The 18642-nt window shown below is 45.3% G+C and overlaps 1 protein-coding gene across 5 annotated transcripts in view; it reads right to left on the bottom strand.

Annotated features, from left to right (window-relative positions):
• The window catches only part of LOC118694206 (sphingosine-1-phosphate transporter SPNS2-like), a 136670-nt gene extending 119800 nt beyond the window's left edge, over window positions 1–16870 (bottom strand). For all 5 annotated transcript variants that reach the window (XR_004981381.1, XR_004981382.1, XR_004981380.1 and 2 more), the window contains exon 1: window positions 16442–16870. Coding sequence is in view for 2 of the 5 variants with exons in the window: in XM_036395198.1 (XP_036251091.1) it covers window positions 16442–16736 (295 nt within the window). In the remaining 3 variants the exon portion in view is untranslated. The remainder of the gene's footprint in view (window positions 1–16441) is intronic.
• Between the last annotated feature and the right edge of the window lie 1772 nt (window positions 16871–18642).

Here is an 18642-nt window from a genome sequence, read left to right on the forward strand (position 1 = left end):
TACAGGCTGGTTCCAGAGCCTCCTAAAGCGCTCTGAGTCGCATCAATTCCCTCTTCAAGTCCTTTATACCAACTGATATGTTCTGAAACACATCCATTTCTGTCACAGTACAGGTATTTAAAAGCCCTCCATCAACCTATTTTTACTTGCAGCCCTTGCCCTCTTTCTCCCTTTCACACACACACACACACTCAGAATAAGCAGGGAAAGCTTCCTGTTTTAATGCACACTTCCATCAGTAGCAAACAAGAGGTGTGAAAGGAAATTAGGCATGCAAGTCAGCTCATTCACAAATTAAGTGCCTATTCATTTGCAGGAGCACTGGAAGGCCCTGCCAAATAACAGGAGGTGAGCAGCAGTGCTTTTCTAGCAGCCTGGAAACAACTGGAGCAGGTAGATGACAGACACCTCCATTTCTCTGAGAAGCCATTTCAGGATCAACTCCTGGCTGCTGCTCCCAGTTTCCAAGCACAAGGCAGACATCAGCATCATCACCAACACTACAGTATCGATGACCAACAACTGACTTACAGGGCCACTGTGAGCACTGATTGTTTGGGAGGAGTTTTTATGTGCCAGAGAGCGAGGCTGTGCTGAGTTATCCCAGGGCATACAGCAGGTCTGAAGAATGGACCTGGGATGGAAGAATGGAATGGACCTTGTCCCTGTGCATTCCTCGTGTGCCTGCTGAAGGACCCTGACATGACTGAGCCTCCCCTCTGTCCTTTTAACCCTTGCTGTCCTGCTGCCAGCACCACTGCCAGGGCGCAGCAGCTGAAGAGCACAGAGGCTTCTGCAAGAGGATCTGCCCCTGTGGACCTGTGGGCTCTGGGCTAATACAAACAGCAACACTCCATGGCAGTGCCCAAAACCAAGCTTGAGCTCTCTGTCCCTTCACCCATTTATCCTGACACAGGGAAATCAAATAGTGAAATCCAGATCTCAGTTGTACAATATAAACACTCTGCAACTGCCCTGTGTTCACACTAAGAGACTTGAGCCCAGCTATTTTCCTTCCAAACTATATATTACTCAACTTTGATCAAGATATGCCTATCCTTTCCTCTCTGAAACTTTTCTCCCCAAAATAAACATTCCTCTTTCACAATTTAATGTCTTTCTAGAAACCCACTACTAACATTTCACAGCACATTTGAAAAATAGATGCTTGCAGCCTATCAAGTAAAGCATTTTGCTTAAATTACACGCTCCTCTTTCATGAAATTCCAGCATGTGGTTTTGCCTTCTCTCCATTGCTGGGCCTGCACTAGAGAACACTGCAGGCCCATATTCTGCTTCATGTTAATCAACATAAAACCCCATGAGTGTGTTGAGGAGCAGATAAAGATGGTCAGCCTTATCACTGAGGGCTGCCAAGGGTAGAGAGATGGAGGTAAGGAAAAGGCAGTGAAGGAATCCATGCCTCTGGCTAGGGCACAGGTGATCCATGTGCTAAGCAGAGCTCCAGATCCTGGAAGAGCTCTTAACTGCAATTCCTGAGTGTAAATGGAAACAGTCCCTAATTGCTGTATAACCAAGGAGCCTTCCCCAGGCATTTCAGACTCAAGATGCATCCATGACTGCTTTAGTAAGCATCAAGACTTAAGTAAATTTTAGAGCTGAGCAGAAAAGTAAAAATACCAAGAGCTGAAAGTACCTTTGTACTTGAGACTGACCTCCACCCACAGCTTCAGTGGCCTCACAAGCCCCTGAAGATCTGAATAGTTGGTTAATTGCATTTACTTCTCATGTCCTCCTATTGAGAGATCCATACTGAGGCTATGAGAGCAGTGAGAGTCAGAACAACAGCAGATGCCAAGAGGATAAAACCGATGTAAAAAGCAAACAACAAAGAGTAAGGTTAAATTTCTTTGGACTCTAAAAAAACCCCAAACACAACAAAACCAAGATAAAACCCAACTGAAATGATGAAAACCAGATCAAAGTGCAACTCACACCCATCTCTCCTTTCATCTCAGCATTTCAAGTTCTGAGATAAGATAAAAAATGATATATTCTTTCAGTTTATGACATAACAGTTAAATATATGGCATTAAATGAAGAGAATGGGTGATAGCTGAACCTCAAAGCATGTAGCTAATGATTTCAAACCAGCCAAAAGCTCATAGCAATAGCTGATCCTTCCAGCAGCTGATAGGAATTATACAGCAGGGCACAATATTTGGAAAATTCTTGGATTTTCCATAACAAATGCCTCAGAATTGTTCCCACAGTGTCTTGATCTCACATATTGACGAATTGCAGAAGAGGACACCCTTCTGCTGGATGGCTACAGTGCTTTCCACAGGGTACACATTTACAGCTAACACACAACACAGGCGCTGCCTCCACACTCCCAGCAGCCACCTCCTGCACCCCTGCTCATCCTCACTGCCTTCCCAGGGCTTTCTGTCCCAGCAAACCCAGAGCTGCTCATCCTCCCTGCCAGGCAGGAGCCTCCCCCTCCACCGAACACAGAAAAACCAGGCTGTAGAGTTTAAAGTGCTCAAAATTCCAGCTCAGAAAGAGAGAGCTGCCCATGGCCAACATTTCTAAAGGCAAAATTACAGCATGTGGGAATTACAGATCTGCAGGCAAACCAGCAATTTGTGAGGAATTCAAGTCACCAGGAGCGACAAATTAGGACCACAATGCTAACAAAATTAGACACAGTCTCCTTTTAACCCCATCTCTATTTAAAGAGCTTTTTTTTTAAAAAAAAGAGAGGGTTTGTATTTATTTTGTTGTTAAAGTTTCCATGACATTGGGCTGAGACTATTTAAGAACAATATTCCTCCATCATTTACTCTCTTTACCTTAGGATGTGCAAAATTATGCCCATGCCTTTACAAGGAGGTTTCTCTCAGCCATTGAACAGTGACAAAGTCACCCAGCAGAGATAAAATTCAGTAGCCACATGAAAATTTCAAGCACGCTGCTTGACTGAAGGCTGTCAGCTCTGGGATTTTTTTTTTTTTTAGGTTCCCTTGCATTCTTCAGTCTTCTCCCAACTGGAGGCAATACTAGAATCAAAAGGCAGCTCTTTCCCAATGAGATTCTCACTAATCTACAAGTCAATAGACTGAACTATGGAAAAACAAAACAAGAACCGAGCCAATTTCCACCCTCTCCACTCAGTAACAATAAAATCACACAACAGCATCTTTAAAACCCTGCCTGTTCATTTGGATAATTACTCTAACAGCCCATCTAAGCATAGCCTCAGCCCTGTCCCCAATGGAGAGACCAAAACCTGAAAGAGAAGGAGGAAACAGCTCATCTGCTGAACACAATGTTCGGAAATGTGAGGTGAACATTCCTCACCACAGCAAGATATATGTTCCCACCCCACAAAGAAAGGGTTCATATTTCATATATTTTCCATTGTTTGAGCTTGCTTGTACATAAGCAACTACATTTAGCAATTACCAATGGGAGAGACTGAGCAGCTAAAAAGATTATCAGGTTTTTAACAATGCAACAGCAGAATCAATGAGGGAGGCTACACCCTGTTCAGTTCCACTAATGTTCTCCAATTGCAGCAGAGAGACACCTTTCCATGGGTACTGTTACCTGCCACACTCACTCATGGGATGTGCATCATCTGCTGCACAAACGAAAATTACCCATCACAGGAGAAGTCAAACACCACCAATTTACTGCTTAATCTCACCAGGGCTCTTATAAAGATCCCCTGTGCTCATCCTGTCTCACTGGTGTCTTTAGTGGTAGAAAGGCAGCGGATACACATCTGTATGGAACCACAGAATTCTGGATTGAAACAAGTCAGTCCTTTGAAACATGAAATACCTCAATGAGATGGCTTTGTGACATAAGGAAATACCCTGTAGGTAGTGATGGAGATGGTGGTTTTGGACTGGTTTGACTCCAAGGAGTTCATCAGGCAGTGAAGAGCACAGAGGAAGGACTTGCACAGCCCTGGCAAGTCTCACAGCCCGGTGCCTGTTCCACACTCGTGCTGCTGCATCTCCACCCTGCCCAGACAGCAGCTGCTGTGGCTGGCACAGGGTCCTGCCCAGGGAGAGGGCAGCAGTCTCGTACTCAGGGAAGGCACAGTGCCCAAGGATCTCAATAGAAACTGCAAGAAAGGCTTTACCGACCTACAAAGGGTTTCAAAGAGAAGTCTGCAGTGTTGCATGAGTGACTGCTCCAGCTCCAATGACACAGCATCCTCACACAGTTATCACTGCCCAGCAAGTGCTGCCTTTATGTGTTTAATAGAAACCTCCTAACACTGCCTGCTCTAGCTTTCACTATGTGCTCTGAAAGCACTCTTCTACTGGACCCTCACAAAAATAATGCAGAGTGTTTATGGACAAAGACAAGCTTTAGAAGGCTGGCAAGGAATTAAGTGTCCTTAGAACTATTAATTGGGATGGAAGGAACAGGGAATGCTTATCAGCACAGGCTGCTGGCACACGAGGTCACAGCAGCAGCCAGACACGGCAGGTGCAAGCGCTGAAATCTGTGTGCACGTTCTGGAGGGACAGCTTCAGACAGAGCTGCTCTTCTCTGCTGTGGCGGCTGCTGCTGGTTAATTTGATCCCACACAAGTGAGAGCCGGGGGCAGGGAGGGGAGGGAAGCAAGGGCAGGAGCAGAGGAGCAGGACCCTCGGGCACCCGTGTGAAGGCGCTTGGTGCCCGCAGCTGCGGTCTGAGCCCCGGGAAATGACAGGGGCACCAGAGAGCTGACACGGCACGAGCCTCCGCGAGACACAAAATGCCTTGCTTTCCCCTCAGCAAACCACATGCCACATAGCAATTTGGAGTGGAAAGATGCTATTCTGGATTTAAAGGGAAAGGAATCTGCTAAAAGAAACAGATGCTGGAGCAGAAGGGTCTGCAGTCCCCGTGGGAACACCCCTCACACACACTGAGACACTTGGGCCCTAACACTTCTGGGTGCTCCATTCTTCCAGCTTCCCACCAACCAAGTCTTCCACTACCTGGCTTTCTAAGAACTGCCAAGAGACTCTTTTGTAAGAATAATCTCTAACCTGAAACTATCCAAAGCGTGCTCTTGCTTCCCTCTAGCCCTGACATCTTACAGAAGAAGCCTAGGAGAAGAAGCCTGTCCTTTAAAAGACAGAATAATTCAGTCTCTACTGAATTCTGGGTTAAAAGTAAAAAAACCCAAAGCATAAAACCCAGAGCCTAGAATCAGGTCCTCCAGACTAAGCCTAAGAATATCACTAAAGAAAAATTTTTCTTGTTGGGATATTTAGATACAAGATATTTTTAAATCTACCTTAAAATGTTATGACACTACCTACCAGAGTCTAATTATACTTTCATAATTATATGTATTAATATCTAAAGTGTGTAATTACAAAGGAGCCGATATATTTTAGAAATGCCATACTTATAAACCTATTTTTTTAAATAGAAACTTCCTGCATGACTTTAAGATCTGTATTTTAGTTCTTCTGTCTTGATGACTCAATACTAGCAGAGGCAACTGGAGTCCACATGTTTGAATGGAAGCTGCAAACATGGATCTTCTATATTATGTCAAAGGCATTGATCAAAAACCCACCAAAACCTTGCTCCTGCAGAATAAAAGAAACACCTGAAAACAGTGGAGAAATAAAGTAAAATAAATAGTAAATAATTAATGATAATAAATTTTCTTTTTAGCAGCTTCCTCATTAAAGCAAAAACTTTTATGCATTTGTTTTAATCTACAAAGAGAACTGGAGCATTGAAAAATAGAGATCTTGCCAGCCAAAAGGGTGATTAATGGAATTTACAAACCTCTTAATTATCAGATCAGTGGTACAAACCTACCTAACTAGGGGTGTCCACTCCAGGGCTGAGCCTGCCTGCTGCTTTCTGGACAGAGAGCACAGGTGGAACATCCATGGCTGCCTGGACAATGGGAGCTCTCCCACTGCTGGGCTCATGCTGTGCACACAAAGCTCTTCTGCAGGCAGCAGTGGCCCAGGAAATCTCTGCCACTCAGGACTGAAGTGGTTTGTGCTTCAATTGCACAAGTCTGAGTGAATAAAACCAAACATCATCAGGTTACAAAGCCCAGTAATTTCTAAATGGTGATGAATGTATTTCCCATTCATGTAGAAAATGAGAAGGGATGGTATAATAGAGCTTGACTAACTATGTAAATCAAAAATGTTAAATCCTGATTCAGATTTGATTGCATCTGCTTACAGACAGAGACCTTCCTCCAGCCACTCACATAACTTCTGGTTTTATTCAAACATCAGCTCCACTTCTGATTTATTCTTGTTAAGTGGCTTTCAGCAATGCAATGATTTAAATGCACACTTGAGAGGCAAATGTAAGCTTGCAATAAGGTGCAGTTTGACATTTAAACCATTACATATTTTTGAACATAATATGACTACAGAAGCATTACTAATTTTGGCCACTTCCAAATAGAAGTTTAAAAGCACAATGAAATGCAGACCAAAACCGATTTATTTCTCTTTTCTCCAGCAACTGTTGCAACTCTCTTGACTCACAGCCCAAAACCCTGAAAATTTTGGTAGCTTTGTAGTAACATAAAGTACTGCCACTGCACCTTGAACAACTGGAATTGCCAACATGTAAGAGCTAAAAATTTTGACTACTTAAAAATATGTTTCATGAAGGAAATAGCAAGTGACCCTAAACTTTAGCAGATGTGCTAAGACTCTTCTATAATGAAGTAATGAAGAGAAGTCGTTGATTTGATTGCCTTTGCAGCTCTTCTGTACAGTTCAAGGTACACCCCAGAGCTGAAAAGCACACAGCAACAGATGCTGGGGAGGTGTTGCTAACTGCTCCTGAGCACCCAGCATCTCTGTACCTGTAAAAAGGAGATCAAATAAACAGGAGGTAAAGGAAATCAAGTTATTGCCTCAATATAGTAAGAAATGCTGTTGGAGAGAAGGGCAAGAGAGGAGAGCAGGAGATGTACTCACTCTGTGGGGCACCAGTGGCTCCCAACAACCTCATGTTCTGAGCAGTGGCTCAAGGTTTTTCATTATGGACTGAGTAATTGCTTGTGCAGTCTGTATGTAAGTGCAGATGAGCAAAAGCACCATGATTCCTCTCATTAAAAAAAAAAAGCCTGGATGTGGCACTTGGTGCCATGATCTAGTTGAGGTGTTAGAACATAGGTTGGACTCGATGATCTTAAAGGTCTCTTCCAACCTAGAAATTCTGTGATTTAGAGGAAAAAAAAAAAATCTTCCTTGTCTTAATACCAGCTGTGAATAAAGCAGGCAAACACCAGATATTAACTGATCAGCAAATTGTTCTTACAGTCAAAAATCAGTGACTAGAAGCCAACACTGGGCATTTTCTGTACCTTGTTATAGGAAAGTCATCATGCAGAGATTAATGTTGGCCATTCCAAGCACTATTACTCAGGTACTTTGGTACTTCTGAGTTATAAATTCCTGGAAAATTGCAAAGGAAAAAAAAAAGTCTCATATCCTAATACTATTACATTAAATAATTTTTTGTCCTCTGTCTTCTCTTCCCATGAGAAAAGAAACTAACATCCAAGACAGAGCTGATCAGGAACTGTCAGTTTTAATCAGAGCACTGTAGCTGTCAGTCACCAGTGGCCCTTGGGTATTTTGTTTCCTGAATATATAAAAGATTGTTATCCTGAAAGTTAGTCAGCATTTCTGCCTGCCTGCACGGAAATAACAAGACTATTAGAAATGTTTTAACACTGGTATAGCTGCAGCAGAATTTGAGTTCTAATAGCTCAGCACACCAACACAGGCAATGACCTCTCTTTATGAGCCACACTAGTGCAATAGAAATAATTTCTCCTTATTGCATAGTTTGCACTGTTGGTATTTATTAATACTGTTGCAATTCTGTATTAATTATTATTTAGCACTGAGAACACGCCTGAAACTGCACAAAATTAGTGCCTGGCCCAAAGTGCTTAAGCAGCTCTGATTCAGCATCCCATAAACAACATTTCATCCACCAACCTGCCCAGGGACTGAGGCCTGGCCAGCAGTGGCACTTGGTCAGCTGATGTCACATCAAATTATTCACATCCTACAGCCTGGGACAGCCAAGCCCCAGTGGGTCTGGCTGGGGCAAAGTTTACAAGCACCAGCCTGATGGGAAAAAACACCACACACTAAAGGCAATGTGAAAATGAGAATACAGTATCTTATGCAAAATTCTTAGAAAAGAAATCCTGTCACAGTCTCCCATTTTCAAATGAAAAGTCTCACTGAAGAGGACCAGAGCAAGAGCACTCAGTGATTTGTGAACTCCCCTAACTGCCCACCTGGTAGGAAAGCTGCACTAAAGCAGCTGCCTCAGCCAGGATGAAAAGCAAAACTTCCAAGGTCATGACCACCACACAGGCACAAATCATGAAATGCAAACGTGACAGGCAGAGAGAAGTGAAAATCACAAACCAACAGCAAGGCAAGCCCTCCCCACACACACCTTTCAGATCCATACTGCTTTGTTGGCAAAGCCTCCTGAGGGATCACTTGTCTGCAATGAGAATATGCAGAGAGCACAGATCAGCAAATCCCAGGACAGCCATGGGAATCAGAGGTAACCTTCAGGCAGGTTTAATTCAGGCCCTGCAGACTTCACACACACACCAGTCCTGCTGCCACTGTCAGTTCACCCATTTTTGTTGTTTTCCATGTTGCCAAGAACACAGAGCTGTATTCTAAGACAATAATGATATGTTACTAATACAAATAGGGAAAATAGGAAGCTATGAAACAAATAATTAACTGTGATCTGTATTTACATAATTATTGGCAGAAGCCTGAGCAAGGAGTAAGATGGATTACTGCAGTTTTGGTTCAATGCAGCCTTAAAATAAAAAAATTAAACAAAAAAATCATCACATGCCAAGGCTGAAAGGATTTTCATTCCAGCATGGGGTTCTCTCACTGTGCCAGCCAAACTCCAAGCTGTTACTGCAGCTATTCTCCAGATAAACACTGGTCTTTTCCCCCTGCTCTTCTGTTCAGCTACTGAAGTTGCTGGCCACCAGCAGGAGCATAAGAAATATATTTAAAAAGAAAACAACGAACCAACAAAACACCCCAAAAAAGAAACAAACAAGAAATCTCTATAGGAGATAATATTGCTCACCAACAACATAAGCCTGGTATGTTCATATTGCTCAAGCCTGAACTTAGGAAAGGCAAGGCATAAAGCCTAGTTTTTCTTCTGTATTTCCCTCCCTTCTCTAAAGCTAAAATTGCTCAATGATTTCAGTTGTGGCAGGAGATCAGTTCTGGAGAAGGAGGATTGATTGATACCTATCTCCTCAAAACCAGAAGTACAGAATAGGTGGGCTGTTGTTCTCACAACATGCTCCATTGCTGTCTAGAAGGTTCAGCCTGACAGAAGAATTCTTTCATTTTTTGATAGTGAGAGATAATGTGGTGGTTCCAGCCATGCCTTGTGCAGAGGCTTCCCTGAAACACAGAGCACCATGAAGAGTGGACAGAGCCACCAGAGCATCCTCAACAGCTGATTCAGGAGCCTTCCAAAAGAAACCTTCAGCCACCCCTGCCTGGTGACAGGTCCAAAGTAATGACCTCAAGTGGGAATGATTCCACATCCCTTCAGTCAGCCAGGACCCCTTACATTGCCATCCTCCCGATTTTCTACACGCTGCTGTAAAACCAGGAGCACGGATATGAGTGCTCCCTCCCTTTCACTTCCTTTGCCTGCAACCCTACAGAAATAGCTGGGTTACATCAGACAAAAACACTCAAAATAACAATGAAAACAGATGTGTCAAGAAAAGAAAAGCCATGCATGAGATGCCTGCTGTGCTCAGCAGTTCAGCAGTTCTAGGTGGGGTACTCATTCAGTTGATGAATTGCAGGGTGAGAGGTTTTACAGCACCAGAGTCAAAGGGGGCATCTAGTACTTAAAAACTCAGTGTAATGACTGGGGGATTGTTGTTTGGTTCAGGTTGTTTGGGGGTTTCTTTCTCTTATTTTGCCCCTACCTGTCTCAGATTTGCCTCTTGATTTTCAGACCAAGAATTTCAGACCAGTTCACCAAAAACGCAATTTACAGGAAAGGTCCATGCCCAGATGTGTACTCAAAACTTCTCTGGAAACCATGAGGTGTTGTTCACCTCACTTACACCTCTCTGGGCTCTGAGCCCAAGCCCATTTTGCTCAGCTCCCATTACCTTCCCTGGCCCCTTAGGCACCTCACAAGTTCTTTGTAGAATTCATTTTACACACACACATTTTTTTCTAGAACATTCATCACCCTACATCCATAGTGCCAATTTCCACAAGACTCTCTCAGCCAGAAGGGCATCGTCCTCCTTTAACCATTTCCAACAGACATCTTCATCCTTTCTCCTGTGATGCTCATCATTTTTGGAAGATGCTGTTTGTAAACTCTTGTTGAAAGTTGCACTTCTCTTCCCTCAAGTCCCTCCTCACCCCTTGGCTATACTGCCTACCAAAAAGCCACATCTGCTCATCTTCTGGGACCCCTCCCACTGACCAGTGCTGTCTCTTGTGTCCCTCTGACTCTCCACCCTTGGCCTGCAGCTTTCTGATACATCTTGGAGATATGGAGATAGATGTGGACCATAAATACTTTGGAGGCACCACCTGATTCCACAGAAACTGCACAACAATGTCCTGGTCTATAATGTACATCAAGCAGTGATGATGCAAACAAGCAACACAAAAGAGTTCTGATATCTGGAGTTTCTAATTTTTATCTGTCAAAGAAAGTCATGGTTTCCCATTGAATCTCCTGAAGAGGTACCAGGAGCTTTTTCTGATAGTTATAAGGAACCTCAAGACCTTTACAAACCTTATTTGATGTAAGTGATGCATTATAACACCTTTCAACCACGAGTTCCTCAGCAATTGAAATACCAAGCAAGAGCTATGGGATTTTGTATTGCAGGAAAAGTCACCAGTTTTTAACAGTATCTGTTCAAATTTATAACCATCATGCTACATCATCAGCAGCTTATTTGCTTCTCATGCACAGTGTACCAGGAAAAATGAAGAGTAAATGTTCTCAGTTAGTCCCATTTATTAGAATTGAACCCTCTTGCAGCTTGGTGTGGTATTTGAAAAGTCTGAAGGAATGATTACAGATTTCCCACACTTTTGACCAGAGAAGCTTTATCACAAAGCTTCTGGTGTTGACAGTCACAGAGATCAAGGGACTAGTAAGATCATTACATTATTCTTAAGAACACACTCAATATTTATGAGCATATTAACTCCATGTAATAAAGGCCACATTCTCTGGCTGTGATGTCTTGGATGCTTTGGGGATAAAATTAATCAACATGCATGAAAGAGGATCTCAGAGTCAAACAGGAAAATCTGCACATAATAACAAAGATAGTTAGTATCTGGCAAACCTACAGCACAAGGAAGAAAAAAATACTATGATTAAACATAATAAGACTTCACTTGAAATGTAAAATACTCTGGAACAAACCCTGCCAACTCGCATAAGAATCAGCAAAGAGGAAGCAGCAGCCCTTGCAATAAAGCCCATCACACAGGGAAAACAACTGCAGGGAACAAGATGCTGTGGCACAGTCCCCATCACTGTGCTGCAGAGCACTTTGTCTCCTGCTTTTGAAGTGCATGAGGTTCAAGCCTAATTTCTGCTCCCAAAGCAGGACTTGTTGAATTTGAGTCAGTAGCAGGTCCCTGCTGCCCAAGTAAAACACTGTCATCCTTTCACAAACTCTCACATGTGTGAGCTGGCAGCACTGCTGCCTCAAGTGCATTCTGTCAGTATCATTTTCTAATATTTTCCAGCATTACAGCCCTTCCAGAGCTGTGTCCTGGGTGCTTGCACTGCCTCTTAATACTTCCCTCCCTGAAGCTATGAGCACCGAGCATAGTCTTGTTACAAGGGGAGAAGGGGCTCTTTTTATCCCATTCCACGTGAATTCTCTGACTACATTCACTAAGATACCCTCAATGGGGCACTATGTCACTGTCAGAAATGTGAGCTCACAAGTAAAAAGAAGCAGTTGTGGCTCACAAGCTCTTGAATGTCTTTGCACTTGAGAGTTAGTGCTGAACCTTTCCTAACCCTTCAGCTGGAGTCTGTACTACATAGTTGTAAACTTGACTTTCAACTTTCAGTGATCATTTGCATGTGTGTATCTTCAAAGAATGGCATTTGATTTGCAACTGTGTGTTGTAATGAGAGGCTAATTAACACAAATGCAGTTATTAACAAGTTGCAGACATTTAAAGGACAAAACCAGCAGACCAAAGTCTGTGACGTACTCTGTGACAGGGATGGAGATCCTCAAGGATGAACTGATACCAGCCAAGGCTCTGCCACTAAGTCCATTACCACAGGCAAATCACCAACATTCTACTACTTGGTTTCCCCTTCTGTAGTGGGATAGTGAGACTCATTTACTTTGCTGGGTAGTTCTCCAGCTTAATTAAATCGTTACCTTTAAATTAAAGCACTACAGAAATGCCAGGAAGTAGCATCTGAATTAGAAGGTGGAGGTGACACCCTAATGAAGCAAGAATATTTTCATCGTCAACAGCAGGCAGAGTAAAAGGTCACCCATGGTATAATTGTGAAACCACATTCCAAGCTTCTGAAGGCAAGATGACTTTTCCCAAAACTTCATTAAGGAAGAAGATATGTCCTAGCATCATGGGATGGCTGAAATCCTGTGCAGTTTCACAGGAAAACTGCAATGGTTTCATTATTTTGTTTTCCCCTTGTTTGCTATCCTAATAACACAGCTTTTGAAAGAATGCTTTCTCCACAGGCAGCTGTTATCAGTATGGTCAAAGACCCATTAAGAAAATTGCAGAGGATCATTTCCCTTCAAGTTGGTAATGCTCAGCACTGATTGAGTTTTCAATCTTTTCTTTACAAGAGCCACAGTAGCAGCACTGGCACTTTTTGTCTGGGACAGCTTTTCCCAAGTATCAGTATGTTCCAACATACTCCACACACGCTGGAAATTTCCAACTCTTTGTAAACATAAGGACCTTATTGAAATACACACTACTGCTGTGCAGGCTCTTTATTTTTAAGTACTGGAAGAAACTCATTCTGAAACATTAAGAAACAGGCCAGTCCTCAGTGGAGGCCCATTTTCATCATGTATTCCCAAAAAAGCTGCAAACTTAGTGTCAGGTGTGAAGCTGTGTATGCCCTGTATCTTGGAAACTGCACTCAAGCTCTGTCCCAGATACCAAAAAGGCACATTCCATCATAAGCTCATTTAGTCCATACTGGGAAGTCATTAAACCAAAACCAGGAAAACAGGCAGCTACTTCCTTGTGTGTTGCACTTGAAAAAACAGATTACCCAAACCCAACTCATTTTACACAATGTTTATGTTTCCAGAGTGCAAACACCAAGAAACAACACATTTGCTGTTTGCTTTGTAGCAATGCAAAAGCTTTTACTTTTAAGGGCAAGATGTGCTATAGGACAGGTCAGCCTAGTTCTTTCTATTACATAAGTTGCTCTTACATTGTCTGGATACATGGCACCCAGCTTCTGTGAGGCTGTGTTAGAAAACAGTGAAAGATACTCAGGAAATTACAACTGGAAATAACTCTGTATATGATTTCCCCCCCCCAGTAAACAAATACATACTTGCATATACTTGTTACATATATAGATATAAAATTTTTATTTATGTATGTTATATATATATATATATATATATACACACACACACACTAAATATATACTTGCTTTTTCTTACACTTTTTGGCCAACTAAAATGATTGCAACTAAGTTCTCAAGGAAGACAGAGGATGTACTTGGAGTATTGTGCCCATACAGCTGGATACTCTGTTTGCTTATGTCTGTCTGTCTGTCAGCTGCCTGCTAATTGCTTTTGAGGCCACTGACCTACCTTTAACTAAATTTGACAGCAGGAAGAAGTCCCAAAGCTTCCAACACTTTCATTTTAAAAAAATGATTGGGTAGATGCAACTTTTATAAGACAAGAAGAGAAAGGCTAATGACAAAGGTCAACTTATTTGACATCAGAGAATCCACAGCAGGGATCACCCTGGAGACAAATCCTCAGGAACCAGTTTCCATTGGAACTGCTGCTCTTCTAACACTTGTTTCAAATAGAGCTGGAACCAGAAATTAATTCCAGTTCTCACAACATCCACTGGCCTTAGGTAAATCATAACTTCTGACGCTACTTCCCCTGCCATAACGTGGCTGGTGTTAAAATCCCTTATTACGTTGCTGCAACAATTCATATTTGAAATGCACTTTGAAGGTCTGGAGAGTTGTATTTACTAATTATTACCTGTCTTGAGACATGAGCTGCATATTCAAAGTGCTAGCTTGATTCATCTGCAAGTGCACATCACATAAGCATGTGGTATGCACTAAGACTCAAAATACAAAAGTAAAGATTACTTTTAGAGAAGACTTTATAATCAAGTCAGTTTTGAGCTCAAAACATATAATTTTTATTACCACAACTCTTCCATTACACTGGATTTAAATTATTTCATATTTTAGATTAGCACTTTATATAAGACCAGTTTGAAAAGTAAATACCAATTGACAGAAGACAAAAAGCCCATGCAAAGTTTGATTCTGTCCCCAAAGGGAAGTCTGATGTCTGAGATCTTAAACCTTTGATACCAAGCTGAATGTTAATAGATAAGTTCCACAGGGCAGTTATTGAGCACAGTAATACCAGAGCTTGTCCTAGGAATACCAGCAATCACAGCACTGGGTTTGGCAATGCCACATTACAGTAAGCAGGCATTTTTATCTTCCGCTTGGTCAGGCACTTTCCAGCCTTTCCAGAAAAGAAGATGCTTTCAGTTCTTGCAGGCAGAAAAATCAGATGGCAAATGTCTTGGTGGAAGTGCTAAAGCAAATAGGTGAACTAGATGTGATTTTTTTTTTTAAGATTGCATGATGGGGGGAATAGCTTCCTAAAAAGGAAACTTGCCATGCATTAAAGGTGCTTTGTAGAAAAACTCCACTTAGAGAGGTCCCTATTTGAGGGCAAGGGAGTACACTACAATTTCCTTCAACAATAACAGGTTAACCTTCTATCTTCAAGCTTCCTTCTGTAACAGACTGACTACCAGCTGAGTACTTAATATCTTCCAATACTGGCCTTTACATTTCCTGAAGGAACAAGCCACATCTAAAAAGAAAAACAAAAAAGCCACAATGGTGCCAGCTAAATTCTCCTTCTAATCCTCCCCATCTCCTTACTCCAGACAAAATAAATACAACCTGGCCAATTTATTCTAACAACAGTGACTTAGATTTATGTCCCTTGCTCTCTATCACTGCCCTACAAACATATATTATTTTAATGTAGTATAAACAAATATTGGATTTGCTTAACACCACATTGAGTCCTAGTGATTAAAACATATATATGCATAGAGAAACATTTATACATGCACAAACCCCTTTGTAAGCTCTAAAGATAAAATTATCAGTATTGCCAAACAGAGAATATGTATTATATTCTAATGACATGAGACAGTTGATTACCAACAAGCCTACTTCATTTCTAATTAGAAAAAGTTCAGTGATGATCTTCTTCCCTGCTGTTATTGCCTGACAAGAATAAACAAGGAGTCCTCTCTAGGGATGGCACAGTAAACACCCAAACAGACATTTGCTTTGGAGCTGAGCTTCACCGTAGTAGTAAGTACTGAGGAACATAGTGGCTCACACACTACGGCTGGTCACACATCCACCAGCGCATGATTTTGAGTGTTTACCTTCAGAAAACCGAGCTTTGCAAAGTGCATTGCAGCTGCCTAGCCGCTCCTCCTGCGCCCGCTCCTGCCAGCTCTGCTGTCACCCGCTCGCTCGGGAGTTCTGCAGGGAAGGGACCCTCCTTGGCACAGGGCTGAAGGGCAGCCGGCTGCTCCAGGCTGGACGCACTCCGCAGAAACAAAGCAAAGGGGATTTGCTTCGCTGCGATTTTCACCCAAGGACACCCCGCTCGCCCGTCTCCCCCCGTGTGGCAGCAGGCTGTGTGTGTCTCTCCGGCCGCAGCTGCACCTGTCGCCCGCAGCGCTCGCCCTGTGCCGGGATCGATAACGCGTCTGCCATCACCCCGAGCCTCGCCGAGCGCCCTCCGCTCTCACCGCGCTGCGGACACCGGTCCCTCCCGAATCCCAGCGAGCACCCATTCCATTTCATCGAGCCCACACAAACAAAGGGCGCTCCTCTTATTTTCGATAAAATTCATACAAACTAGAGAACAATACCGGAGGGGCCGCACAATGGGCACCGGCCGCGCCGCATCCCTCACGCCATCCCTCCTCTCCAGCCTCGGCACGGCGGACGAGCCCCGCTGACCCGAGCCCACGACAACCCTGGGGACGGCGGCGGCTGCACCGTGCCCGGGAAGGGCTGTCCCCGGGCAGCGGGGGATGCCCTCACAGCCGCGGGGTGCGCTCACCTGCCACGGTGTACCGGTCCAGGTAGTTGAGCACGTTGCCCACACTGAGGATGCCGGCGGCCGCTACCCGGGCCCGGCCGAGGGTCGGCGCCTTGCGGAGGGCGGCGGGGCGGTCGGGGTGCTTGCCGGCCGCCGGGGGGTTCATCCTGCCCGACAGGGTCTGCACCTCGCCCTCGGCACCCCGGCCGCAGCAGCCCCGCTCGCCGTCCTCCTCCTCCTCCTCGTCGCCAGCTCGGAGCCGCCCGCCGCAGACCGGGCTGCTGCCGGAGGAGCCGTCGCTTTCCAGGCACATCATGGGCTGCGGGAGGGAATCTCGGCGTGCGGGAGCCCGGGCGGGGAGACCGATGGACGGACGGACAGACGGACAGAGAGAGCGAGCGGAGCGCGCTCAGCGCCGCATCCCGCGGTCGCCCCGAGCCTGCCCGGGACAGGCCGGTTCTGACAGCCCGGGCGGGGCCGGGGCCGGCGGGGCGGGGGCCGGGGGAGGCTCCGCCCCTGCCCTGCGCCCCGCCCCGCCCCGGCGGCCGTGCGCGCCCCGCCCAGCGGCCCCGAGGGGTCCGTGCGGCCGGCCCGGGGCGGCGCAGTAGGGCGGCGCCTCAGCCGCCCTTGAAGCGGCCCGAACCAGTGCCCCCTCAGCCGTGCTGTGTACCGGCCCTTCAGCCGTCCAGGGACTAGTCCGTAGGGGTGTCCCCTCAGCCCGCCTCGGGGCGCCTCCTCATCCCTCCTCAGACCGGCCCTGAGGGGTCCGTCAGCCGCTTCAGGTCGGCACCTCATCTGTTTTCAATGTGGCCCTCAGGGTGTCCCTCCAGCCCTGAGGGAATCCCTCAGCCCAGCCAGGAGCGGGTTCTCCCTCAGCCCGCCTCAGACTGAGGCGGTTCCTCAGAAAGCTCAGCTCGGCCCTGAGGGGATCCCCCTCAGCCCAGCCCTACGCGGGCATGAGGAGGTTTTCCCTCTGTCCGCCTGAGGTGATCCCTCAGCCCAGCTGTGAGGGGATTCTCCCTCAGCCGCGCCCGGGCATGAGGAGGTTTTCCCTCTGTCCGCCTGAGGTGATCCCTCAGCCCGGCTGTGAGGGGATTCTCCCTCAGCCCTGCCCGGGCATGAGGAGGTTTTCCCTCTGTCCGCCTCAGGTGATCCCTCAGCCCGGCTGTGAGGGGATTCTCCCTCAGCCCTGCCCGGGCATGAGGAGGTTTTCCCTCTGTCCGCCTCAGGTGATCCCTCAGCCCGGCTGTGAGGGGATTCTCCCTCAGCCGTGCCCGGGCATGAGGAGGTTTTCCCTCTGTCCGCCTCAGGTGATTCCTCAGCCCGGCTATGAGGGATTCTCCCTCAGCTCACCTCAGCCCGGGAGAGGCCGGGTCTTACCTACCCAGCATCACCAGAGCATTGGGTCATGTAATGAATTTCCTTTATCTGCCTTTGTTATTCTTCAGCACTGCACAACGAGCTTCAAACACACGGGTGGGTGGAAGCGTGGAGGTAGCTGGAAGAAAAACGAACCCACCAAACAAAACCAATGGCTCCAGCATACCGGCTTGTACCCAACAATGAACTCCATGGGGGTTGTGCAGGGCCCACCCTCAGATGTGGATTTTAAAAATAAATCTGTCCAAAAGTTCTCCTTGCTTATCATGAGTGCCCAGAGCTGTTTCCTGGGCAGGGAAGGGACAGTGCCATGCAGGGCGAGGGCTCGCTGGGATGTGCCACAGACCTCACAACTTCCTGCTTGGCCCCAGATGATTTTCCTATTCCACAAAAGTAGCTGCAGGAGCAACACACATCTTCAAAGGAAGTAAAATTGCTCTGGAGTTCCCCCCACTGCAAACAGTTCCATCCCGCTCCCTATAAAGTTCCACCTTTGAGCTAAGAACGGCCAAGAAACATTTCATTTCAAAAGGAGAATCTTCAAAGACATAAAAGTGTTCACAAGCAGAGTGGCTCCAGCCTGTCATACCTGTCATAAAACTACAAAAGGTAACTAAAACCAGAGAAATAAAAAGACTGCTGGAGAACCAATACATGTCCAAAACCAGCATGTTACAATTTCAGATTTCTCTCCGTTTGTTGATATTACCTAAGAAAATGTGTTGTGATTAAAGTCTTTGTCTCTCGGGTATTTAAAGAAATCCCCCCTGTCTTTCCCTGAGGAACACAGAGCTGCTTGCAGCACAACCCGTGTGTGTGTGTGTGCTCAGCATACCTGGCTG

This window comes from Molothrus ater, chromosome 21, assembly GCF_012460135.2.
Source record: "Molothrus ater isolate BHLD 08-10-18 breed brown headed cowbird chromosome 21, BPBGC_Mater_1.1, whole genome shotgun sequence".
Taxonomy (NCBI): domain Eukaryota; kingdom Metazoa; phylum Chordata; class Aves; order Passeriformes; family Icteridae; genus Molothrus; species Molothrus ater.